This window comes from Rhinoraja longicauda, chromosome 20 (genome assembly GCF_053455715.1).
Source record: "Rhinoraja longicauda isolate Sanriku21f chromosome 20, sRhiLon1.1, whole genome shotgun sequence".
Lineage (NCBI taxonomy): Eukaryota > Metazoa > Chordata > Chondrichthyes > Rajiformes > Arhynchobatidae > Rhinoraja > Rhinoraja longicauda.
Genome location: NC_135972.1, coordinates 13,321,086 through 13,345,983, shown reverse-complemented (window position 1 = coordinate 13,345,983; position 24,898 = coordinate 13,321,086). Strand labels below are relative to the sequence as shown.

The 24,898-nt window shown below is 38.0% G+C and overlaps 1 protein-coding gene across 1 annotated transcript in view; it reads left to right on the top strand.

The window, feature by feature from the left end:
- The window catches only part of ipo8 (importin 8), a 73,659-nt gene that overhangs the window by 6,168 nt on the left and 42,593 nt on the right, over positions 1 to 24,898 (top strand). Inside the window, exons 2-7 of the mRNA XM_078416971.1 lie at positions 9,313 to 9,394; positions 10,832 to 10,988; positions 15,398 to 15,556; positions 19,008 to 19,164; positions 21,378 to 21,467; positions 23,585 to 23,679. Coding sequence (XP_078273097.1) covers positions 9,313 to 9,394; positions 10,832 to 10,988; positions 15,398 to 15,556; positions 19,008 to 19,164; positions 21,378 to 21,467; positions 23,585 to 23,679 — 740 coding nt within the window. The remainder of the gene's footprint in view (positions 1 to 9,312; positions 9,395 to 10,831; positions 10,989 to 15,397; positions 15,557 to 19,007; positions 19,165 to 21,377; positions 21,468 to 23,584; positions 23,680 to 24,898) is intronic.

Below are 24,898 nucleotides of genomic sequence, written 5' to 3'. Positions count from 1 at the left end.
TCGTCCAGGGACGTAATGTAATTGCTGCCAACATATTAGAAGTTATCTTCAACTGCATATCATTTAATTACCACAATTTCATTTATATTGTTAATGTCGGTTAATATCTGTCACCACACATCTGGTGGCTTTTCAAGTACCAGTCTTTTTAGTATTAATTTTTTTAATTGATTAGGATAACTACAGTGTCACCATGAATTCCAGATTAATAGGGTTCAATGGCACTTAGTTCAATATCCCATTATAATTAAAATTACTGCAGTTGAACAATCTGTAATCTCAGTTAACCTTTTTTTATTTCATAGTATTAATCATGTGGCAAAGATATTAAAGCTTTCAGCTTTTTAAGGCAGTCAGGAAGGTCCTAAATTTAGTTCGTTTATTGGCATAATTGGGTTGAAACCTATGGACTGTGGAGAAGAAAAGTAGCCCAATTTCTTTCTCTTTATTATTGTGCATGTGTACCAGTAGAAGGTGCTGTATGTGTCAGTATTGGCTGTAAGCAGAATGAGACTCGCTGTGATTTCAGTGTGGCTGGTTAGTTTGTGATACCATCAGAATCTGTACGTGAAGCAAGTTTACCAGCGAGATGCCAGTGGAACATGCCAGCAAGAGTCAGCAGCAAAACCGAAAATCCCTGTTTCCAGAACATGTTTATCTCACTTTTCCACAGTGTGTTTTAAAACAGGAGGAGAGTTATTTCATACTCCTCTCTAACTTAGAGCTGAATGCACCAGTAAAATCATAGTCCTAACAGAATTTATTCTGACTGACCCAAGGATGTGCGTTATGTACATTTGGTCTTTGTAATCTAAAAGTGCAAGAGTGATTTAAAAATAGTTTGCTTTATAGTAACAGATACATTATAGTTTACACAGTTGCATTGCATTTATAGAGTTGCACAAAATGGAAACGTGCTTTTTGGCCCAATTTTCTTATGCCGACCAAGATGCCCCACTAGTTCTACTTACCGCCGTTTAGCCCATATCTCTTTAACTCTTTCCTATCCATGTACATGTCCAAATGTCTTAAATGTTGTTATTGTATCTGCCTCAACTACCTCCTGGCAGCTCGTTCCATATACCCACCGCCCATCTTTGCTTTTGCTGGAGCTGAAATACTTTATAATATGTAATATTTCCATGCTAGGTTCTAAACCTATCTCCCTAAGGTATTTGCTTGCATGGAGGAATTGTGGTTGTGATGGCTGGTGTTTACAGCAGGAAAAAATGTTCTAACATAATTAATGATTAAAAAAATATTGCAGGTGTTGAAAATCTGAAATAAAAACAGGAAATGCTAGAAACACGCACGAAAGGCAGCATCTATGAAAATAAATACACTTAATCTATTACAATGATTCTTTGATCTCGCCTTTGTTTTTACCTGTATTAGCCGGTAAAGAATATTCTTCATAATGGGTAGTTGTAGGAGAGTTATGCCAGTTGGTCGTGCTGTTTACCTGAGGAAAATATATTGCACAAATTTATCAGAAGTGTACTTATCCTAATAAAGTAATATAACAAAGTGCAGTACTGAGTTTAATGAAATCACAATACATATAACTCTTATCCTGTCATAGATAATATCAATACAAAATAGGTGAAATGTTTTGCACAAGTAGTCTGATGAATGCTTATTTCCCAACACAATATTGTCAAGTGCTATAACACTCCCTGAGACCAATCTCTTAGATTTTTTAATAACTTTAATTGTAAATTTATAATACTTGTGTTAGGAGAGATTAAATTTTCATGAGAAAATCAAATTCATTGTTTATTTTGGTTATGTCGTGCTTATTATAACTGGGAATACGAGGTGCTGCAGTTGGATATGGTGGATTAGTAATCCCCAGAGTCTTGGACTAGTGATCTGAAGTGCCAAATTGAGTCAAAGAAGTATACAGTGTGGAAACGGGTCATTTTTCCCACTGAGTCCAGCAACCATTCAGTCAATTATTCTAATCTCATTTTATTCTCACCACATTTCCATCAATTCCCTGAGGATACTATGGTACACCTATACACTAGGACAGTCTACAATGCCCATTTAACTTTGAGATGAAGGGTGACAATTGAGCACCTGGGGGAAACCCCATGTGGCCAAAGGGAGAAAATGTAAAGTGCACATAGACAGCATCAGATAGAACTGGATTGGTGGAATTGTGAAGGATAACTTCTATAGCTCTGTCACTGTGTGGTCAGTTCTGATTTTATTGTGGCAGCTCGTGGAATGATATTGTTAACTAAATAAATCTAAGGGAACAAGTTAGTATCAATTAATAGTGAGCATGAAGTCCTCAGAGAAAATACAAAGCTATCGTTACCTGGACTGATCTGTATGTGTCTCTGTGCAGCATGTGTCTCTTAAATGGACCCAGCAGGGTAATTCAGGTTAGAGAATACAATACAATACAATACAATATATCTTTAGATTGGGAATGCGCCTCCCATACGATGCAATAATTTAAGTAATTTAGACAACAGCAACCCAACGAAACAATATGCGTTTCCAGTGAAAGAACAAATAAAAGAGATTGCTGGTACCATTTTGCTACTATCAGCACATTAGATTCCTCAGTTCTACTTTCCTTCAATTTCTAACTTAATGTTTTCCAATGGCAACAGAGCCCTTCAGGTGCCTTTTGTTTTCTTTGAAGGATGAAACCCATGTAAAAGAGAGTTTTAATTTGTGTGTTTTCATAACTTCGAACAGCCTGAAATGTTTTACTACCAACAATGTATTTTTGAGATGTAAAATTGATGTAAAATTGAGGTGCTCTGTTCTATTTGCCACTTTCTGGTAGCAGGTACAGTGAGCGGCAAATTTGCAGGGAAATTGTTGAGCTGTGCAGAAGCTATAGATTAGTGATAATGAGAATCAATATTCATGACAGATAGTGGGAGAAACAACTTTTGTGATCAGTATGTTTCTCGCCCAACAAGGAAAGGCTGTTGGTGGACTTAGTTCTTGGAAATGAGTAAGTAAGTGTTAGTGAAAGAAGTGAAGCAGTGATCATAATATTGAAAGGTTTACTATAGCGGTGGATAAGAAAATATGTTATTCTAAGGTAAAAATAGTTGTTGAAAGAGGGTCAGTTTTACTGGGATGAGAACCGATCTGATGTGGGTAAATTGGAATCAAAGCTTGATAGTTAAAGCTATATTTGAACAATAGGAAGCTAGGCATGTTTCAGCTGCAGTCCGAGACAGGATGGGGAAATTAAAGCTAGAACACTCTGGGTTGCCAAAATAAACTGAAATGGAGCAGGAGGAAAGAGAATGTGTGACATGCCAAGATGTTGCACACCTGGGAAATGGGCTAATTCTCCAAAGTTCAAAAGGGAAGTGAAAAATAAATAAGAGATGCAAAGAGCGAGAGTCTGACAGCAAACCTTAGCGAGTCCAGGCATGTAAACAGGAAAGCGGTTGCAAGAGAGCAGGTGAGGCTGATAAGAGACAAAAAAGTAAATCTTGTCAAGACAGGCATGGGAGAGGTTCTTTATTAGTCCCTGCCAAGGAAGATGTTGCTGATGGGTCTTAGCATGGGAAAATGAGATTCAAATTCTATATGGACTAGAAATGGGTATGGCTGGTACTGGGGGTATAAAAAGAGATAGATGGGAAGTAATTGTTCAGGATGGTGGAATTGGTCAGAATTTGGTGATTTCATAGCATGGGGGTGGGTGATTGGCAAAGGAGCCAAAAGTGACAAAAGGAATTTTACCTTCAAGTGATTAGGCTCTGAATTGCACTACCATGAGTGTGGGGGACCGATACAATTTAACATTCAAAACACAGCTGGATAAATATTGAAAAGATAGAATTAGCAGATTGATAGGCAGGGAAATAGGACTATTTTGATTGTTCTTGCATAGTCAATATGGATTTGATAGGCCGAATCTGTAAATTAAGAGTCAATTTGACTAGAATGGTGATGAATATTGTTTGCAAGTTTTTCCATTAGTGTAAGAGGCAAAGAGAATGCTGAGTTATTAGTCTGAGCCACAGGTTTATAGACATGCGTCCTGATGGTGTACTGCATAGGTTGATCGTAACTGGAACAGTAGCTGGGTACTTTGCAATTTGAACAAACAATTAGTGGGACTCCTTCTACAAACTGCTAGCCAATGACTTTTGTTCTGAAGAAAGTGTCTATTTGCACTAACATCTTAATACAAAAATACATTACTTGGATGAGTTGCTGAAGGACTCTTAATATCTGTGGAACTGCACTCCATGAAAAGTCTTGGGGTGTGGGAGGTACAATACAAAATGCATTGCAAAAAACTTGCTTGCACTTCAGTTTTTTTGTACAACAAAATAGATTTGTTATGGTTTAGGTAAAGACTTGTTGAAGTCCAGGAAACCTTTGGTGAAATTGCATGTAGCTCTATGAATGAGTGATTTTTGTAGCTGTTTAGTGGATTTAGTGCAAAATTCTGAGACTTCACAAGTCTTTTAAAACGTGCACAATAAACTATTTGTCATTTTGTCTGGGGCATGTGACAAAGAGGCATGAATTTACACACATCCAGCACAGGTGGATCAGATTGTGTGGAGTATAACCCATGCAACTTGCCTTTGAGACCAGTGCTTTATTCCAAGTTAACTGTCAATGAATTCTACATATCTAGGTTTGAGTCTGTATCACTGGTTTAAAATTATCTCTTAAGAACATCGCTGCAACTTTAACCACGGGTGCCCTTTGAAATTGACAAGCAATCACTTCTATTTGAAACATGCATCTCTTTATTAGATTAAACAATGTAACATAGAGTCGTATTTTTAGTTTACAGTAACAAAAATGAAAAAAATGTATTGCTATTAAAAAAGTCCTTTATTTTTGAAAATCCTGCCTGGAAAAATAACTTTGTTATTGCGAGTCTGAAACACTCGCCCCAATTCTCTTTCCTCCATTGACACAATGGTACTTATAATGAGATTTTCTTAGGAAAGCAACTATCACTTGTAGCAGAACTACCTCTACTGCAGTCAGTGTTCACAATGTGGTCTCCTGTATATTGGGCAAGCCCAATGTAAATTGGGTAATGGAGTGATTACTTTGCCAAATTCCTCTGTTGCGTTTGTCAGTTTAATTCTCCATTCCATTCCAATTCAAGTATCTGTCTTGCGCTGTTCTGATGAAACTTGAGGAACAGCATTTAATCTTCCAACAAGACAAGTTACAGTTCTCATGACTAAATACTGAATTTGACAATTTTAGATTTGGATCAGAACTGGCAATTTCTGATGAGAGATCATTAATTTGTAATGTTAGCTTAATTTCTGAACCTTCACAGATGTTGAATTACTTTCTACATCGTTTTTTTAACTGCATTCTGTTTTATTTCCAGATTACCAGCACTGCAGTGTTCTATATTTTGCATTCCAGCACTTTCTCCCTTCCTACACTTTCCTCTACATCTTTTCAATTTGTATTTCCTCCAGGCAGATCAGCTGTGATCTGCAAGCCTTCACCACCCTCTCACCTGGCATCATATAGACAATAGACAATAGACAATAGACAATAGGTGCAGGAGTAGGCCATTCAGCCCTTCGAGCCAGCACCGCCATTCAATGCGATCATGGCTGATCACTATCAATCAGTACCCCGTTCCTGCCTTCTCCCCATACCCCCTCACTCCGCTATCCTTAAGAGCTCTATCCAGCTCTCTCTTGAAAGCATCCAACGAACTGGCCTCCACTGCCTTCTGAGGCAGAGAATTCCACACCTTCACCACCCTCTGACTGAAAAAGTTCTTCCTCATCTCCGTTCTAAATGGCCTACCCCTTATTCTCAAACTGTGGCCCCTTGTTCTGGACTCCCCCAACATTGGGAACATGTTATCTGCCTCTAATGTGTCCAATCCCCTAATTATCTTATATGTTTCAATAAGATCCCCCCTCATCCTTCTAAATTCCAGTGTATACAAGCCCAATCGCTCCAGCCTTTCAACATACGACAGTCCCGCCATTCCGGGACTCAATCAATCTCTTGTTGTCCATCCTTTCATAGATACTGTATTCCCTCTGCTGTTTCCACCACCCCTCCCCCACTTTCTAATTTAAAATGTGCCATTTTGAAACATCTCTCTGTTCTGAAGAAAAGTCATGAACCAAAAACGTTAATTCTTTCTCTCTCCAGAAGGAAGAGAAATTCCTGGTCTGTTGACCAAAATGTTCTGTTCTTTGATGGATTCCAACAGAATTTGACATCTATTTGTCAATCACAATACTGACACATTCCAGGGCTTGCTAGATATTAATCAGAAGTAGGAAACTTTTTGGTTTAGGGAAGGAAAATTACAAAATGAAATATTCACTCAAAATTAATTAAATCAAATGGTGGTTCGATGGCGTAGCAGTAGAGCTACTTTCTTACAGCACCAGAGACCCAGATTTGGTCCTGACTATGGGTGCTGTCTCCCCGTGATCTGCCTGTGTTTTCTCTGAGATCTTCAGTTTCCTCCCACACTCCAAAGATGTACAGGTTTGTAGGTTAATTGGCTTGGTGTAAATGTAAAATTGTCCCTCGTGTGTGTAGGGTAGTGTTAATGTACAGAGATCACTGGTTGGCGAGGACTCAGTGGGCTGAACGGTCTTTTTCTGTGCTGTATCTCTCAACTAAATGAAAAATTAATGTCGAGTCACATACAGCTAATTTTTTTCGGAAAGGCTACTTGCACGATGAACAATCGGGAGATCATCATAAGATGATTTTTCCTTTTTCGCTTTGGGGGGAGCCTTGAATGATGCCGGCTTCTGTTAACCCTGCCGTTGACAGGTGTCCTTGAACAGCTAAGTAATGATACTTTAGTGAGGTGCTTTCAGATGTTATTTGTACTGTTTGAAATAGATTCTGTAGTTGATAGGTAATTTATATATTTCTGCATCGATCGGTTATTGCCCAGTGGCAGTGATAATAAGCACATTATGTGAGGAACTGCGCGGTAGTAGCTGCATTGTCACACGAAGTGCAGCCATGACTTCATTTCATGAATTAATTTCAACACACAGCATTTGTTGAATTCCACAGTGATTAGAAAAATCCTTGATTATACTTAATAGTTCTGTTCAAAACAGCAGTTTCCTGATCAACATGCAGATGGAGCATGTCAACAAGGAGTAATGTTACCAGTGAGTTTGCTAATTGTTCCTGTATGAGTTAAGACAATCATCTGGCTGTCAAATGAAGAAGGGACTATTTTACCAGGCTTCTGCAATTGATTTGTCATTGAGAATATTTATACTGAAGTTACTTTATCTCCTTTTAACTTTCACATCAGTAGTTTAGTTACCAAGAAAAGCCTAAAAGTATTTACTTTCAGTTAGGATACTGCTGCAGATGAAGCCTAAGTCGCTGAAATTATTTGAAATAGATTGAATAAAATGCATAAAGGACGGGTTTAAAGCATACAAATGACTATTTTTGCCTCTGTCGTATCTCTTCTGTCTTGGGTGATTTCTCTTCTGCACTTAAAAATTGACCACCCTGTACAGTTTGTTTCCAAGTCTATGTAGTATTTCAGATTTTGCAAAATGTCATTTTTTCGTGATTTGTTTATTGCACAGTGGGCAAGTCCATCTACCATTCTTGTCAGCTCCTCGAGACTGTGTTGTTATGTCAACCAATTTCAGGGAATACAATCCTTGTTAGTGCAATCTAAATTTGTACTTTCATCCCTGGAATCCAGGTGTCATACTGCAAAATCACGACGCTTTTGTTTCAAGGCTAGTGTGTCTGTTCTGAGGTGTGGTGCCCAGAGCTGCTTGTGTGATTAAACCAGGGCTCCGTATAGCTGTGGTATACATTCTGCCTCTTTGTGTTCTGGTCCTCCAGATGTATCTAAAGGTCAGCATTGCATTATGTTAGCTAAGATTTTCTGAACATTTCTGACATTTTCACCCAGAGAGTTGTGAAACTGTGGAATTCTCTGCCACAGAAGGCAGTGGAGGCCAAGTCACTGGATGCTTTCAAGAGAGAGTTAGATATAGCTCTAAGGGCTAACTGAATCAAAGGATATGGGGGGAAAGCAGGAATGGGTTACTGATTTTGGAAGATCAGCCATGATCATATTGAATGGTGGTGCTGGCTCAAAGGGCTGAATGGCTTACTCCAGCACCTATTTTCTATGTTTCTATTTTAATGATCTACATGAGTTCATCAGCCATTTTTCAGAATTCTGTACAACATTTCATTTGAAAATATTCTGCTCATTTCTTTCTAGGTTCAAATTGAGTTACCCTCCCTATTGCTTCACTGAATTCCATTTGGCACAACATTATCATATTGTTAATTTCTCGTAATTTTATGCTTTAACTCCTTCTGACATCAGCGTTCCTACTCTGTGTTCTTAGATCATTTTGGATGATGGCTTTCTATCTCATTGTCCTAATTATTAAAGTACAGGTTGATTTATTTAGGGGCTATTATGGATCCAAATTGAATTTAATACAATGCAAGAGTAAGATAGAACTCTTGGGGCTAGCAGAATCAAGGGATATGGGGAGAAGGCAGGCATGAGTTACTGATTGTGGCTGATCAGCCATGATCACAATGAATGGTGGTGATTATGGATCCATGCAGGACATCAAGAGTCATTTTATACCCAATTGAAATACTTACAGACTCTCCCTCCTCTGTTTACGAAGTTCAGTCACTTTCTTGTCTCAACGATAATTGCATAGAAACATAGAAAATAGGTGCAGGAGGAGGCCATTTGGCCCTTTGAGCCAGCACCGCCATTCATTGTGATCATGGCTGATCATCCACAATCAGTAACTCATGCCTGCCTTCTCCCCATATCCCTTGATTCCGCTAGCCCCAAGAGTTCTATCTTACTCTTGCATTGTATTAAATTCAATTTTGACTGATAATCTGTTACAATGGACTTTAATCAGTTGTCATGTGAATTCAATTGCTCTTTGCCTACATCTGAAACCAAACATTTTCAGTAACCAGGCATAGTTAATGGAACTTGCTATTGAATTTAGTCAGTAGTCATTTGCCCTGCAATATTTGCCATATTTGATCTGCATCCAGCTGTAATTTGGTTTATTTAATATTTTGGCTATTGTACTGGTGTTTCCTGACTGCGCAGATTACTCCAATCTTAAATGGTAAAAAGGACCTGAATTGTAACTGCCTTGGGAGTTAACTGTTCTGAATTTGAATGCATACATTTTGTTTTGAAAAGTCTGTTTTTGATTCCAGTAATGTCTGATTTACAAAGTGCCTGTTTTTGGCAAAATGTGGTAAATTTGACACTGCATTTGTACAATTTCACATCATTTCTGTTTTGTTTTGCAGTCGTACAAGATCATAAACTTTGCTCCCACGTTGCTTCAGATCATTGTGTCTGATCAGGTTGAATTTCCAGTTAGACAAGCCGGTAAGTTTATGCTGCCTTTTCCAAAGATAACATAAGAACCTAAGAACATATTAATAAGTAATAATTGTAAGCCATATGGCCCTTCAAGTTTGCTCTGCCATTCATGCAGATTATAGTTGACAATTCTATCTCAGTTCCATTTTCTTGCTCTGCATACACATCCTTTGATTCTCTTAATCTATTGATCTTGATATCAAAGGAACTCGGTGACAGAGCCTACATAGCCCAACAGTGAATCCCAAAGATTCACCATCCCGTCAATGAAAACAATTCTCCTCCGTCCTAAAGAGGCATCTGTGACCTGTGGTTCTAAACTTCATAGCCAGGGGAAGCACCCTCCTGGCACATACACTGTTAAGCTCCAAGAAATTTGTAAATTCTAGTGAGGACAACTCTTATTCTTCGAAATCTGGTCTAGTCTACACTGATGCTTGTGGGGGGGTTTGTTTGTTGCTGTCATTTGTAGGGATGTACAGTACTGGAAATATAAAGAGTTTTCCCTTTGATCCCTTTTAATAAATGAGTCCTTTTGGAGTAATCTGCAGTTAAGGCAGACTTAGGATGAAACATGCAATGCTCTTCCATTTGATAAGCTTTAGATTAATGTAGACTTTTAATGACATGAAAGGAAATCATTTGTCAAATTAAGTCCTTGCTGGAACTCTTGTTATGAGTTATGTAAGTGGCCCAACCACCTCTATTTCTGCAGACGCTGGCCTCCTGCATTCTCCAAGATGGATTCTAGTACCTGTCCTGGTCAGATAGGATAGAAGGTCACCCTACCAACTTGGCATTCAATCAAAATAAGATCTTTTTTGAGAGTGTATTAAGTCATCGCTAAATGCAGAGTCACATTACTGTAATAAAACTAGGACTGATAGCCTGTCATAAAAAATGCATCCAAAAATCATGAGTCAACCTGAAAAGAATATTGTAAGAAAACAGGTACTCAGAGTTGCCTAGAAAGTGCGCATAAGAAATCTGAAAGTTGCTTTTCAATTACTTGTAAAATAAAATTACAATTTGTGTGGCAGTAGCTATATATGTTATGGAAATGATCACGAGCAGACATCCTGACATTGCTTCATTCCCACCAACTTGGAGACAGTAAGCTCAAAAGTCCATTTGACATTGGCTAACTTATTTCAGGCCCATACTCTAGGATCAAACCATACGAATGAGATGCAAAGGTTATAGCTGGCACTAACACATTGGTTAATCTCCGACGGAGAGAAGGGAGAAATTGATCAATGAAAATATTTAATCATTCTGTGTTAGCATGTTGTAAAATACTTTGGAATTTGAATTCTTATAATAACTTGAAGCAATTTTGATTTTAATTTGCATTTGATTGCAATTTAATGCACTGAAAAATATGGTGGGGGTAGATTCATTTTTTTAATTGAATTTCCGATTTTCCTTTAAATTAATGTTTAGCTGCTATCTACATGAAGAATATGGTGACACAGTACTGGCCAGATCGTGACGCTCCTCCTGGGGAAGCGATGTTACCTTTCAACATACATGAAAATGATCGGCAGAACATTCGTGATAACATTGTGGAGGGGATCATTCATTCACCTGACCTAATCAGGTATGGGGCTCTAAGTAGAAATAGCAAACATTGAAATTCATTATTTATTAGTATGAAAGGTCAAGCTAACAAAGCATGTTAACAAAGAAGAGAATACAATATCCATTATTAATGATTGGGCTATATATGAAGACTGGGGAGATGTGAGGTAAATGCAGTGGATGAGATGAATATGAACATGCAGAGCACCGCAGCCTGTGGTCTCTCAGGCAACACACAATATGGATTTTTGGCAAAGGGGCAAAGCAGATTAAAAAAATGTTCTTAAGAGAGGAATTAGAGCGAGGGAGATGAAAGACGTTTCATAAAGTAACTGCATATGGATAGCAATGCTTACTAGAGTTTTGTCCGGTTCTTTTGGCTGTGCGCATTAATGCATTAATTGGCTTATGAGCTGGAAGGAATGGCATTCAAATTTGAAGGCAATACTGAAATAGAGGACACAATGTTTAATTGAAGTGACACATTGCTGTTCTTAAAAGAAACCCATTGTTCTTTGAAATGAAGTTTGATGATAGAGAAGAGCTGGTTCACAAGACATTGAAAGCAAATCCTCAAGCCTTTAAAATGCTAACAGAATACAATGCTTCATGGCATTTCATACTGAATATAAAGTTGAGAAGTGTTGTTACATTTATATAAATCCTTGGTAAAACAACAGTTGGTGTACACTGTTCAGCGTATTGGATGTCATACTAAATGAAGAATATCTAGTCAATAGACAATAGTGAGTTTGAAAATGTAGAAGAAAAGGCCACCAAGTTTGTCCTATATAATTGTGATAAATTTTGCATCATTACTGGAGTTCACATTTCTTATTTCTTGGGAGAGGCAGAATATCAATTAAATGCTGACTAATTAGTGAATCTTAAATTTGGAAAATTCCTCTTCTTAATCACATTTAAGCCTAATTTTCATCACGTTACGTGTTACACATTTTGATCAGGAGTTCTGTTTTCTATTAAAGGCATACAGTGATTCGGCAGTTGGTGCATGAGCCATCAGTTTTATTACGGGGGCACTAATCTCTAAAAATAATAGTCTAATGTTCAACCTAGTTCTGCCTTAATGTTATTTGTATGTTTGACTCCTGATTTTCCTTACCTTATCCAATTGAAGTAATCCAACTTTTAGTAATCTAAATGTCCATTTAAGGCTGCAAAATACAGTTCCTTAACATTTCTTCCTTAGTTAGTTCCTTCATTCCTTCCTCAGTTAGTTCATTCTGATTCACTAAGATTCTACCTAATATGGCAAGATAGGAAGAATCATTTTTAAAATCTAGTACAATGAAGAGTGGGGTGATATGACAATTAGAAATTATAAGGAAATGGGTCAGAACAGAAGGATGATTTCTAGTGAGTGAGGATGTATGCAATGAGGTGACTTAATTGTAGATTGAATCTAAAATATTTAGAACATAGAGCGCAATACCTAAAGAGTGAATTGCCACCCACCCTCGGTTAGAATTAATAAATGTAATAGAAGTTTATTAAAGGTTATTAGACGAGGAATCAATCGAGAAAATCGGAATTAAGGAATACATGATTTTAAATCATGATTCATTGTCACGTGAAGGATTTTAAAAAATGTCAGGTTGACCCAAATGACCTGTTTTCATATTTCTATGTAAATCTTTGTGGAGAGATTCTTTATTTAGTCTTGAAAAAACGATGACACTTATTAGAGGTCTGGTTCATGCTGACACTTTTTCCATATGCAAGTTGGTTATCATTTAGTTTTCTGCTCTCAACATTTACAATAGCAAGCAATAGTTATGGGCATTCAAAGTCATACAAAACAAGCCAGCATTTGTTATCCAGGTGGACCATGGTAATTAAATTCCTTTTTATTTCTTCCTTGAGACATCTTTCTTTGTTGATGCTGCTTGGAATGGAAATAGCTTTCAAAGCATCAATTAAGTTGTTAAACTATTCTGGTGTTTTATTGTTCACTGCATATTTTTTTTCTATGCAGCTAGATCAAGAAAATTAACATGACAAAAAAACATTGGTAATATTGGTAATCAAAAGTAGAGTCACAGCAGGGAATGAAGTCATTTGGCTCATTGAGTTCATACTGGTATTACGTAAGAGCAATCCAGTTGGTCCAATTTACTCTTTCCAAAACCCTACACATTCTATCCTTTTTGATATTTATCCAGCTCCCTTTTGAATACTAGTCATCTATATGCAATTTTTGGCACAGTTTTTCTTGTTCCATTTGTACAGCTTGATGTGCAGTACAGCAGACAAAAAAGTATAATTAGCCTTTAACTTTCCCATTGATCCATTTGATCTGGTCTTGCCCTATCATAGACATTTCCTTCATCCTATCCAGTCCCTTATGGCTACAGCTTAAAATGACCTTATTTAATAATTTTCCTAGTTCTGATGAATGGCAGTTGATCTGAAATTCAAACTATGCTTCTCTTTTTATGATGCTGATGAGTGTCTCCCGCATTTTCTGCTGTAATTTATTTTGTAGCAGTCATCCCCCGTGCACTTTGTGTGGTGTGTATCTTTTTATCTGACCTGGGATTGTAATGTCCTGCGTACATGTTTTACTGTATTGTATGTTAATTTCTTTAATTCTCAAGAGGCAGACTAAGCAATGCTATGGGAGATGAGGCCAAATACTTACCAAAACAGTGGTTACTCACTCAATTCAATTGATATAATCTACCTGTACGTTGAAGCATTATATGAAGGTATGCCAAAATGGCCAATGTTAGTTGATTATCATACTTTGTTTGATTTGTAGTTTCTAGATTCCTAGTATTTCAGACTTCTTCAGTTCCGTATTGCATTTCTAATTTTGAATTTAAAATATTTGTCTGTCCTAGTCCAACTGTTTTAAAGAATCTTCTCCCTCTTTCTTTTATCTCGGACTAATAAGAATCATTATTTTCCCCCACTCAACCCCCTTCCCTAAATTAGTCTGAAGAATTGAGGTGAATTTATTATTTGGACAAACTAAACTGCGAGAAAATGATACTCTCTAAAGTACTTTTTAGAGAAGTCTTCACTTGCACACTTAAGACATTCCACACCCCATTCCCCAATTAATCTGAGTTGCAAAATGTCTCATATTTTGGTATGGAAATAAACACTTCCTTAATTATAGGTTTAAAAGAAGACAATTTTATCAGGCATTTATAAACAATTAGGTTGGCTTGAAAAAAATACTTATTATCAGCTCCAAAAGATTACAATCCCTGTAAACCAACTTTATTGATGAATCTACTCCCCATTGACCTTACACTTCTCATCGAATTCCAGTAAGTAATTCAAAGCAAAGGTATTTGGGTGTCCACGTGCATATATCACTGAAAGCTCGAAAGACAGATGAAATATTTCCCTGAAAATTACAAAATTAAAAATTGTCATGGGGGGGGGATTTGTAGCAGATTCATAATAAAGTGATAGCCATAAGAATTTTGAATTTTAGAGGATGAATAGTAATCAAAAGGTAAAGAAGGCAGCTACACACTGCTTTGGTTTTGGCAGTGATGCTCATGTCTATAAATGTAATTAATAAATCAAATAGGAAATGTAATAGAATAGGTATGGTGAAAATGTTCCTCTGGAACAAATGAACAAAATTAGAGCAGACTATTTTGGAGTGGAATTCGGAAACATTCTTCACACAAAGGGTTCTGTTAACCATGAACTCTGCCCCTGGCAAGATTGTGGCTGCTTGCCAAAATTGTTCAGCACAAAGGTAAATAAGGATGTTGAATTGATGTTAAAATTAATAAAATAACGTTTGATGCTAATCTAGAGCAAATTAAATCTGTAAAATCTTGAGTAGAATCTCATTACAAAAATAAATCACTTGCATCAGATACCTAGCTAGTGGAGACAAACTCTTTCATGAATGAGATTGTTAAATGTTTGAAGAAATGGAACTTGTTTTCTGAAGAGAATGGCTGTTTGTGTCTATGATTTTTAATGCTGCTTCTCTGAAAGTTGATGAACTAGTTCCATGCAGCACAGCAACCCAAACTTGCAGTTACCTGAACTTTCCATGGTTCCAATGTTAATATGAGTCAATGGTGAAAGAAAAAAAAAATCTCTTCTGATAATTTCAAAACTTTCTGTCTTTCTGAACTTTCTGCCCCTGTCTTCACCATTTATCCCACTTCCTCCCACCGTACCATGAGGAAGCATTAAGAATAGAAAAAGGTTCAATACCCAGCACGAACATCTTGGCCCTCACTGAACTGAGAATTAGAATGATCCATTTGTGCAGTGTGGAGATCTTTGTCCTGCATTATGTTGCTGTCTAGTTTTCACTTGGATTTGTGGTGCTTTCTTGAATACTTTTAAGTATGCAATGGTGCTCAGTTAGAAAATTTCTACTTCGCAGAAGATTGACTTACTTGCATATAAATATCTTGTATGAAGGTCTCAGCTGGCTGTGTGTCTTCGTGCGATAATTAAATACGACTTCCCTGGACGTTGGACGGCAGTGGTGGACAAAATTGGCTTTTTCCTGCAATCTCCAAATAATGCAAGTTGGCTCGGCAGCCTGATGTGTCTATACCAGTTGGTCAGGACCTATGAGTGAGTATTCATGATGTGTGTGCTTTTGTCAGCAGGCTGACTGAATCTTTGTAAAGGTAATTAAAAATAAAGGTGGGCCTGAACGAATGAGCAGGCATGGAGGCTGCTGTGGTTGAATCTTTAAAGCAAATTCACATTTTAAAAATAGCAATGTTTTAATGTCTAGAATATTGGCAATCAAGCTATTTATTTTGTATGTAATAGTTCGATTTACAGAACAATATTATTTGAAATTCAGCTTTCAAAACCGAACAGACATATACAACAAGAATTCCAAACATTAAAACAGTATGCTTAACGTTGTTTTTCCTCCCTGACGTCATGTTAGCTGCAAGTCTCGTGGAGCAGGATCTTGCAACATTTTCCTCGAAACAAAGTGGACTTCCTGTGGCATTGCTGATGACCAACTATATAAGACACAATAATTGAAGGAAGTAATGCTCTGAGATTTGAACAGAGGCAAAAGCAGGCTGTATAATAAATTCAACGAGTGGATTATGAGGGGTTTGGAGATGATTGATATTACCTAGCTGATGAAGGTTAAATTGAGCATTGGCAGTGGTCAATATAGTCTTGTGAAATGGTTTGTGGTTCCTAATTGCTAATTCCTATTTGGATTAACATTCTTTTGAATTAGCTGTTTATTAATAACTTTCAAATGTAAAACATCAAATAAAGCTGAAGTGTGTTACAGTTAATATGATGTGTAAGAAAATAACTGCAGATGCTGGTGCAAATCGAAGGTATTTATTTCACAAAATGCTGGAGTAACTCAGCAGGTCAGGCAGCATCTCAGGAGAGAAGGAATGGGTGACGTTTCAGGTCGAGACCCTTCTTCAGACTGATGTCAGGGGAGGGGGCGGGACAAAGATAGGATGTAGTTGGAGACAGGAAGACAGTGGGAGAACTGGGAAGGGGAGGGGAAAGAGAGGGACAGAGGAACTATCTGAAGTTAGAGAAATCAATGGTGATACAGCCAGGGTGTAAGCTGCCCAAGCGAAATATGAGATGCTGTTCCTCCAATTTGCGGTGGGCCTCACTATGACAATGGAGGAGGCCCATGACAGAAAGGTCAGACTGGGATTGGGAGGGGGAGTTGAAGTGCTCAGCCACCGGGAGATCAGGTTGGTTAAGGCGGACTGAACGAAGGTGTTGAACGAAACGATCGCCGAGCCTGCGTTTGGTCTCACTGATGTAGAGAAGTTGACATCTGGAGAATGGATGAGGTTGGAGGAGGTGCAGGTGAACCTCTGCCTCTCCTGGAAAGACTGTTTGGGTACTTGGATGGAGTCGAGGGGGGAAGTAAAGGGACAGGTGTTACATCTCCTGCAGTTGCAGGGGAAAGTTCCTGGAGAGGGGGTGGTTTGGGTGGGTAGGGACGAGTGGACCAGAGAGTTACAGAGGGAACGGTCTCTGCGGAAAGCAGAAAGGGGCAGAGATGGGAAGATGTGGCCAGTAGTGGGATCCCGTTGGAGGTGACTGAAATGTTGGAGGATAATTTGTTGTATACGCTGGCTGATGGGGTGGAAGGTGAGGACAAGGGGGACTCTGTCCTTGTTACGAATGGGGGGAGGGGGAGTAAGAGCGGAGCTGCGGGATATAGAGGAGGCCCTAGTGAGAGCCTCATCTATAATGGAAGAGGGGAAGCCCCGTTTCCTAAAGAAAGAGGACATCTCTGATGCCCCTGTATAGAACACCTCATCCTGGGCGCAGATGCGGCGTAGACAGAGGAATTAGGAGTAGGGGATAGACTTTTTACAGGAGACAGGGTAGGAAGAAGTGTAGTCAAGATAGCTGTGGGAGTCAGTGGGTTTGTAGTAGATGTCGGTCACTAGTCTGTCTCCTGTGATGGAGAAGGTGTGATCCAGAAACGGTAGGGAGATGTCGCAGATGGTCCAAGTATATTTAAGAGCAGGATGGAATTTAGTGGTGAAATTTATGAAGAGAGTGAGTTCTGCATGGGTACAAGAGGAAGCACCAATGCAGTCGTCAATGTTGCGGAGGTAGAGTTCGGGGATAGGGCCAGTGTACGCCTGGAACAGGGATTGTTCGACGTACCCGACAATATGATGGGTATTTGTATGTTTGCCAGTGTGTTGCATTTTTGGAATGATAGATATTTACAACATGGAGGAGCCGATTTATCCCCTAGTTTCTGTGCTGGGTAAGGAAGAGCAATCCAGGCTAATCTCTCTAGTTTCTGGATTATACATTTCAAATTGACAGCCAGGCGTTTTTTTTTAAATAAAGAAAGTTTATGCTTCTACCACTTTTTCTGGCAGAGAGTTCCAGATCCCCACCACCCTCTGGGTGTAGAACACTGCACCACATGGTCAGTCACTGCAGCACTTTGTCTTTTTTTTCATTAACCAGCATCTGCAGTTCTTTGTTTCCTTGTTGATATTTTGATCACATTGCCCCATTAATTCTTACTTGCTGCAGAAACCTGATCTTATCTACTGTATCCAAAGCCCTTGCAATTTCATGCAACTCAATAAATACCTTCCCCTTATTCTGCCCCCACTGAAAAGGCAAAAAAGAAATCCCGGTGTATCTAATTTTCTTTCATAGCTAATAATTTTCATTCTTGTAAAATCATCACAGATATCCTGTGTACCTTTCTAACAAAGACTATTCATTATGTATTTGGATGGCAAGAATCTCTAGATGTGGCCTAAGCAATTTTTAATAAAGTTCCAGCACAAGCTTCATTTTCTTATTTTCTATGCCAAGGCTTGCTATTTCCCTATTTTTCTGCAAACTTGATTAATCAGCTAATTATTTTCGGCAGTGCTGTTGTTTCCCTCTCTACCATGCATGGAATCATAGAAGCTGACAATACCGAAACGGTCCTTTTTAGCCCATCTGATCATATAGACTCTGCAACTCCTATTTGCTAACATTAAACATGTAACGCTCAACTCTCTTTCTACCCAAACATCTATCAAAATATTTTTTAAACATGGTACAGGTCCACCACCAATTTTCAGCACCCTTGGTTCCAGAGTCTTTCTGGATTATCAGTTTTGCCGGATCAACAAAGGCCAGGGCCTCCAAGTGGAGTCAAACATTCCGTCTAGGCTGCCGAGGGGTCGAGATACTAGCCCACAATGTCACCTTTGGAAGTTGGCTATGGGAATGGATCTGCTGGCTCCGGTTGGGCCAGAATTCCAGCCCCCGGCCGCAGTGGGCAGATTCAACTGGCCGCTGAAGATGGTTATGGGAACGGATCTGCTTGCTCCAAAACGAGCAAACTCCTCACAGCAATAGTCTTGCGTTCTTTCTGGTTTGAACAAAACTTCCCTTCCCTAGTCGTGGTTCTCCACTCCTTCTGCACATCGTTCACTATTTTCACATTACTCGTACTACTGACAATGGAAGTTGTTTATTCTTTTAATTCTACTGTGTGTGCACTTGATGCTAAATCACGAATTTCAATGCAATTTTTCAGGTTCAAGAAGGCAGAGGAGCGAGATCCTCTGATAGCAGCGATGCAAATATTTTTACCACGAATTCAGCAGAAGATTATTCAACTTTTGCCTGACTCAAGCCAACTTTCAGTGCTGATACAGAAGCAGATCCTAAAAATCTTCTATGCACTTGTTCAGGTATGAACACATCTAGGATAGTAAAGCTAATATTTGTAAATCACTAAGTTGATTCTTATGTTTCTCCACTTAATCAGGTAGTTTATGTATGTCGGTCTTATTTAGAGGCTGGGAAATGGATTGTTGCAATATCAGATTGAGTAATTTAGTAACATTGTGGCTCAACTAGTAGGTCAGGAATCAAACCTATCATGACAGTTTGCAGGCTTGCATTTCGCTGAAAGTAAATTGTTAGCATTAGTAGAAGTAACCACAACATGTTTTTCCGTTAAAAAAAAAAAAATCTGGGAAGAAAAATAGGCACCAATCTGTGACTCTCTAAATGCCCTTTGAACTGATCTGGTAAACTACTTAATTGCATTGAAATGTTAAGAATCAGTCCGTGAATTAAACACATTTTGTCAATTGCGATAACATACCAGCAAAAGGGAAATTATAAATTTTGTTTCAAATGAATTGGCATTTCATGGAAGAACATTGACTTTCTACTTTGCCGATAATCTCCACATCTTCAAATTAATTTTTAACTTTATTAATACCTGATTTTAATAATGAACTTAAATATTCTGATGTGGACCTCTGTGTGGCTTCACTTCCAGCTTGTGCATCAATATCTGAATCATTTCAAATCATTGTTATTTAATGTCTACAGCCACGTACCCTTATCCATTTATTTTATTCTTTGCGGGTCCTTGTGTTGAAATAGGCTGCCATGTTTCCTACAACATATTAGTGATAATATTTCAGGTATGTGTCTGAGAAGCACTTTTTTGTCGTCTTTGCACTCTGAGCAACAATTCTGTTGCAATTCTTTTTATCCCTTTTAAAGGCTCTGATTATTTTTGATGTATAGGTATTCGTCCCAGTTTATCATCTTGCAGTTGATAGGTTATTTGAGTGGAAGTGCATCCTTGTCCACCGAAATACTAATGTAATCCTCTACGCTTGTTTTATTTGCCCTTATACCTATACAATATTATTATGAAGCTTGGTAGTATTCAACTTTATCTGTGGAGGTGGGGTAGGGTATAGCATTTCAAGCATGTTATGATGTAGCAATGTTATTGCAGTTCGTGCTGCTACCTCTGCATCTCCAGCGACTTGCATGTGTGGAGTTTGCATGTTCTTCATATGACCGCATGGCTTCTCCCTTTCACCCACCCAGACACCATGTCCTAAAGATATGCTGCTTGTGTAATTGACCATTGGAAATTAGCCTCGTTAGGCGGGTGCTGGAAAGGTTGAAACAATGTGAGGAAGAAAATGTAACAGAGAGATAAAGGGGGTAAGGGGATTGAAATTAATGCTTACTTTAAAGTAAAATACATTATTGGGACCAATGGTACTATTGAAGTCAGTATTTGGTGAAGTCAGTAAAAGTGGTACTGCTGTAACAGGGCATCTTTTACATGCAAAATAATGTTTTTCTGCACATTTGTGCAAGTTAAACACACAAAACCTGGTCTCACAAAAATATTTTTGTTCCAAGTCCAAGTTAAGAAGTCCAAGTGAAGAAGCTATGGTGTGGAAATAATTTTCAATCTGTGTACAAAATTCAGTTGACAGAAATTTACTCCCATATCCTTGCCATCTCTGTTTTTTCTCCACAGAAAGAAATTGAAAAATAGTTGCCCTTAAATCTTGGCAGGTTTAAAATTGGATGAGTTCAAGCAGACTGAAAATGGTGAAACTGCTAATTATGTAGAGCTGCACAGAGTTGTGCTATTTTGCTCTGTATTGTGCTGGATTGCTAGCTTTATTCTAGCAAGACAGTGTTAGTCTCATGTAACTACCTGCGACCCTTCTTTCTTTCATTTCCCCTCAAACAGCTATCTAACCTGTTATTAAAAGATGACATCTCCGCATCCATTACTGCATCCTGCAGCTTCCTGTTCTCTGTTCAATTTCTTGCAAATAATCTAATATATCTTCCTGTGGGAAGAGATGTGGAAAATAAACCTCATCAAACAATTTTTCCAAGGGTGTTTTCCATTCCCATTAATGTTACACTATTCTTTAGATCATTCATTTTGGCTTTAAGTAATAGAAAATTATTATTGGATCTTTAACATTTTGAGTGAAACTTAATGAACCTCATTAAATATAAACTAAATGAATGGAAAAGACTGCATTTGTAACTGACAATTTCTGACATTTCTCTTTTCTTTGGAGATCTTTTCTCCTAGGTTATCTCTCTTGCTTCTCCTTTCTAGTATGCACTACCGCTACAACTGGTAAATAAACAAACCATGACCCAATGGATGGAGATATTTAGGACAATCATTGACCGAGATGTTCCTCCTGTAAGTGCTCATTTTATATGTTTATTTGGTTGGATTGATTGTATTTTCATTTCATTAGATAGATTGTCGAAAAAAATAATTCTCATTCTTTCAGACTCCCTTTTCTGCAGTTACCGTTATGTACCAGTTGCTTCTGCAGTTGAATGTGCTCATGTGTGCCTTTTTGCATCTTTCATATAACCTATTCATCTTTTTCTCATGGCATAATCCTGTTACAAGGAAGATTAAAGGTCCTTTAGTCTATTTAATTTAACATGAGAAATATGAGCTCAGTATAGTTACTAAATCCCAGACATTTTTGTCACACAGGAACTTCCTGTACCTGTTAAATTAGCTGAGATTTCTTTGAACTTAAGAAATTTCTTTGAACGTAAGTGATGATATCAGTGGATCGCCAAAAAAGACTTTTATTCATTGCAGATCAATATTAATCATTTTGGAACAGGATTAACCATTGGAACAATTTGGAAATAAAAATTATGATGGTCAGGAAGCATTTTCTTAAAATGTAAATACACGTATTATTAATATATCAATATTCCGTAATTCACCTTTCAAAATGTAACTTGGTGACCGGGAGGGAATATGCTCCTTTATTTTAATTATTTTCTCTCTCTTGGTTCTTACCTTCCAATCTGCCTTTTGTCCATTACCCTGCTTCTCTCGTGCATTGTTTCTCAGGTTTTTTACTTTCTGTCTGCTCTTCTTTCTCTTCCTCTTTCATAGTCTTTATTTAGTCTCTCCTCATCTTCTTTACCCATACTTATTTTCTTCTATTGTGCCTCATGTTTATTTCTGTTTTTCATTATTCATTCTCTTATGTTGTTCTATCTTCCTTACAGTATTTCATTCCTGTCTACCTGTACTTTACCTGTCTTACTTCATTTGTTCTTTTTCTCTATCAATCCTTGTCTACCTCGAGCAAACCATCACATGAAAATGGGGAATGAGCTATTGAATCTATTCTGCATGTTGCCTGTTGCTTTAATACTATTTCTGTAATGGGTATCAGGACTGCACATCTATTCAAACTATGATCATTGGAAAGCACAACTTTTCTTTGATAATTGGATGTGGTCAGCTTCTTAAAAATGCACTGTGGTTGAAGTATTATGAATGCATCTTTTTCTTGGTGGAATTCAGAGTAGATTTACTTGAATGAGACCTGAACTCTGGAGATTAAAGTAAAAGAGGTAATACAAACATGAATAAGATTCCTTGAAATGTTGAAGGTTTGCAAGTGATGGATTTCAAAGATCTTAATGGGAATCATTAAAATAATTGGGCATGAACTTTCTACTGGAAGAACCTGCTCTTTCAGGAATGCGGACACATCTACATGAAAATTAAGATGGGTTTGTAAATGCCCCCCTCAAACTAGTTGAGAAGTTTGGAAATTTATTTTAAATCTGATATCTATACCTTCAGTTAAAAAAGATTTTAATAGATCTCATGGAGTAGTGGAACTGGCTCAAAAGCCTTTAATACCTCTTGTGTGTTTTCCCCAGGGTGATTTTCACAAAGTATAATGTTAAACATGTGAAACTATGTCTGCATTTGCACCTGACAGTACAGATATAAATACTGTTTCCCAATCAGGCTTGTACTTGCATAATGTGTTTTGAGCTCTTCACCACTGCACCACTCTGGAAACATGAGCAAGACTAGACCATTTGGATGTTTGAGCTCTTCCACCTTTCAATTCTGTTTACCCACCTTTGTCAATTTTTGAGATACGGTCTTAATAGGAGCAGAGTTACCACAGTATGATTGGGAGTCGCATATTGATGTTATGAATTGCACACATTGCATAATATTGAAGTATTTTCGTCTAATTACAATTCTCTTGCAGAATCACTTTGCAATTGTCACAGGTTATTTACATTATAATCCCACAAATGTAGCGACGGTGTAATATTTAACATCAGTCCGATATTAGAGGTGAGAATTATTGCAGCTTGAAATGGTGCCTTACTTGGTATGAGATTGAGTGCATTGAAAGTTTACAGTGCCTTTCATTGTGTTCTGATTTAATGATAATGTTATTGTGGCAATTCACTAACTGCAGTGCACCAGAAGGAATTAAACAAGGAATAATTGGTTTGTTACATTTGCAGGAAACCTTGCAAGTGGATGAAGATGACCGGCCTGAACTGGTATGGTGGAAGTGTAAGAAGTGGGCTTTGCACTTGGTTGCAAGACTCTTTGAAAGGTATTATTTAGATCACAGAGAATTAAGAGCCAAGTTACAGCCCCTCAGCATCAAAAAAGTCGATTTTGACCCTAATATAATAGCCTGCTCCAGGAAAGATTTTTTTCAATGCCTTGAAGCACAAGAACTGCCTTTGTACCTCCGTTATAGTTTAATTTAAGGAGATGAAAGCATTCATAATTTTATTTCATCCAAATGTGTGACAAAGGAAAGTTTGCATTAGTTCCTCCACAGTATCCCCCCAGCCCACCAGGGAGTAACAAACACACCCTTGCCATCATTGCCCATTCCTGCAATCTTTTGGAATTAGATGAGCAAAATCCTGTTGATTGCTTTAGTTTAGTCTAGTTTAGAGATACAGCGCGGAAACAGGCCCTTCGGCCCACTAACGGGGACCAGCAATCCCCGCATATTCACACTAGGGACAATTTTTACGTTTACCAAGCCAATTAACCTACAAACCTGTACATCTTTGGAGTGTGGGAGGAAGCCGAGGATCTTGGAGAAAACCCACGCAGATCACAGGGAGAACGTACAAACTCTGTCCAGACAGTACCCATTGTCGGGATCGAACCCGGGTCTCCGGCGCTGCAAGCGCTGTAAGGCAGCAACTCTATCGCTGCGCCAACGTGCCTCCTGTGCTTTAAGAAAGCAACTTTCTGAAATTTCTCCCTTTCAAGGTAATAGAAGAACTCCAAGAGGTCACTGAGACCTTTCCTATAATCTTTCTCCTGTATAGCCATTGTAAATCGTCAGGGGTATGGTATCATAGTTTAACCTTTATAAATGCTAACCTTATACAATTTAAATATAGATTCAAGCTCAACCTAATGTCAGTTTGCATTGCTCAATTTAACATTGCTGCCATGGCAGCTTGCCCAATCCCTTCCAAATTGTGATTTATTAAAAACTTTTTGAAATTCCATGTACAAAAAATAGACTGAGTATTCAGTTTCCAAGATTCTTTTAGTTTCAGAAAATAATTTCATTAAGTTGATGAGGTGGGACCTTTTTATTTCAAAATCATGCTGATCCATGTTAACATATCAGTGTGATGCAAGAGCATTGCAAATGACTCAACTGGCCCATCACTGAAATAAAACGAGTACCTGCAATAAAAAAGCAAAAATTGCAGATGCTGAGTATCTGAAATAAACGTAGAAAATGCTGGAAATATTCAGCAGGTCTCACACGTTTGCTGAAAGACAAAGAGTGTTTT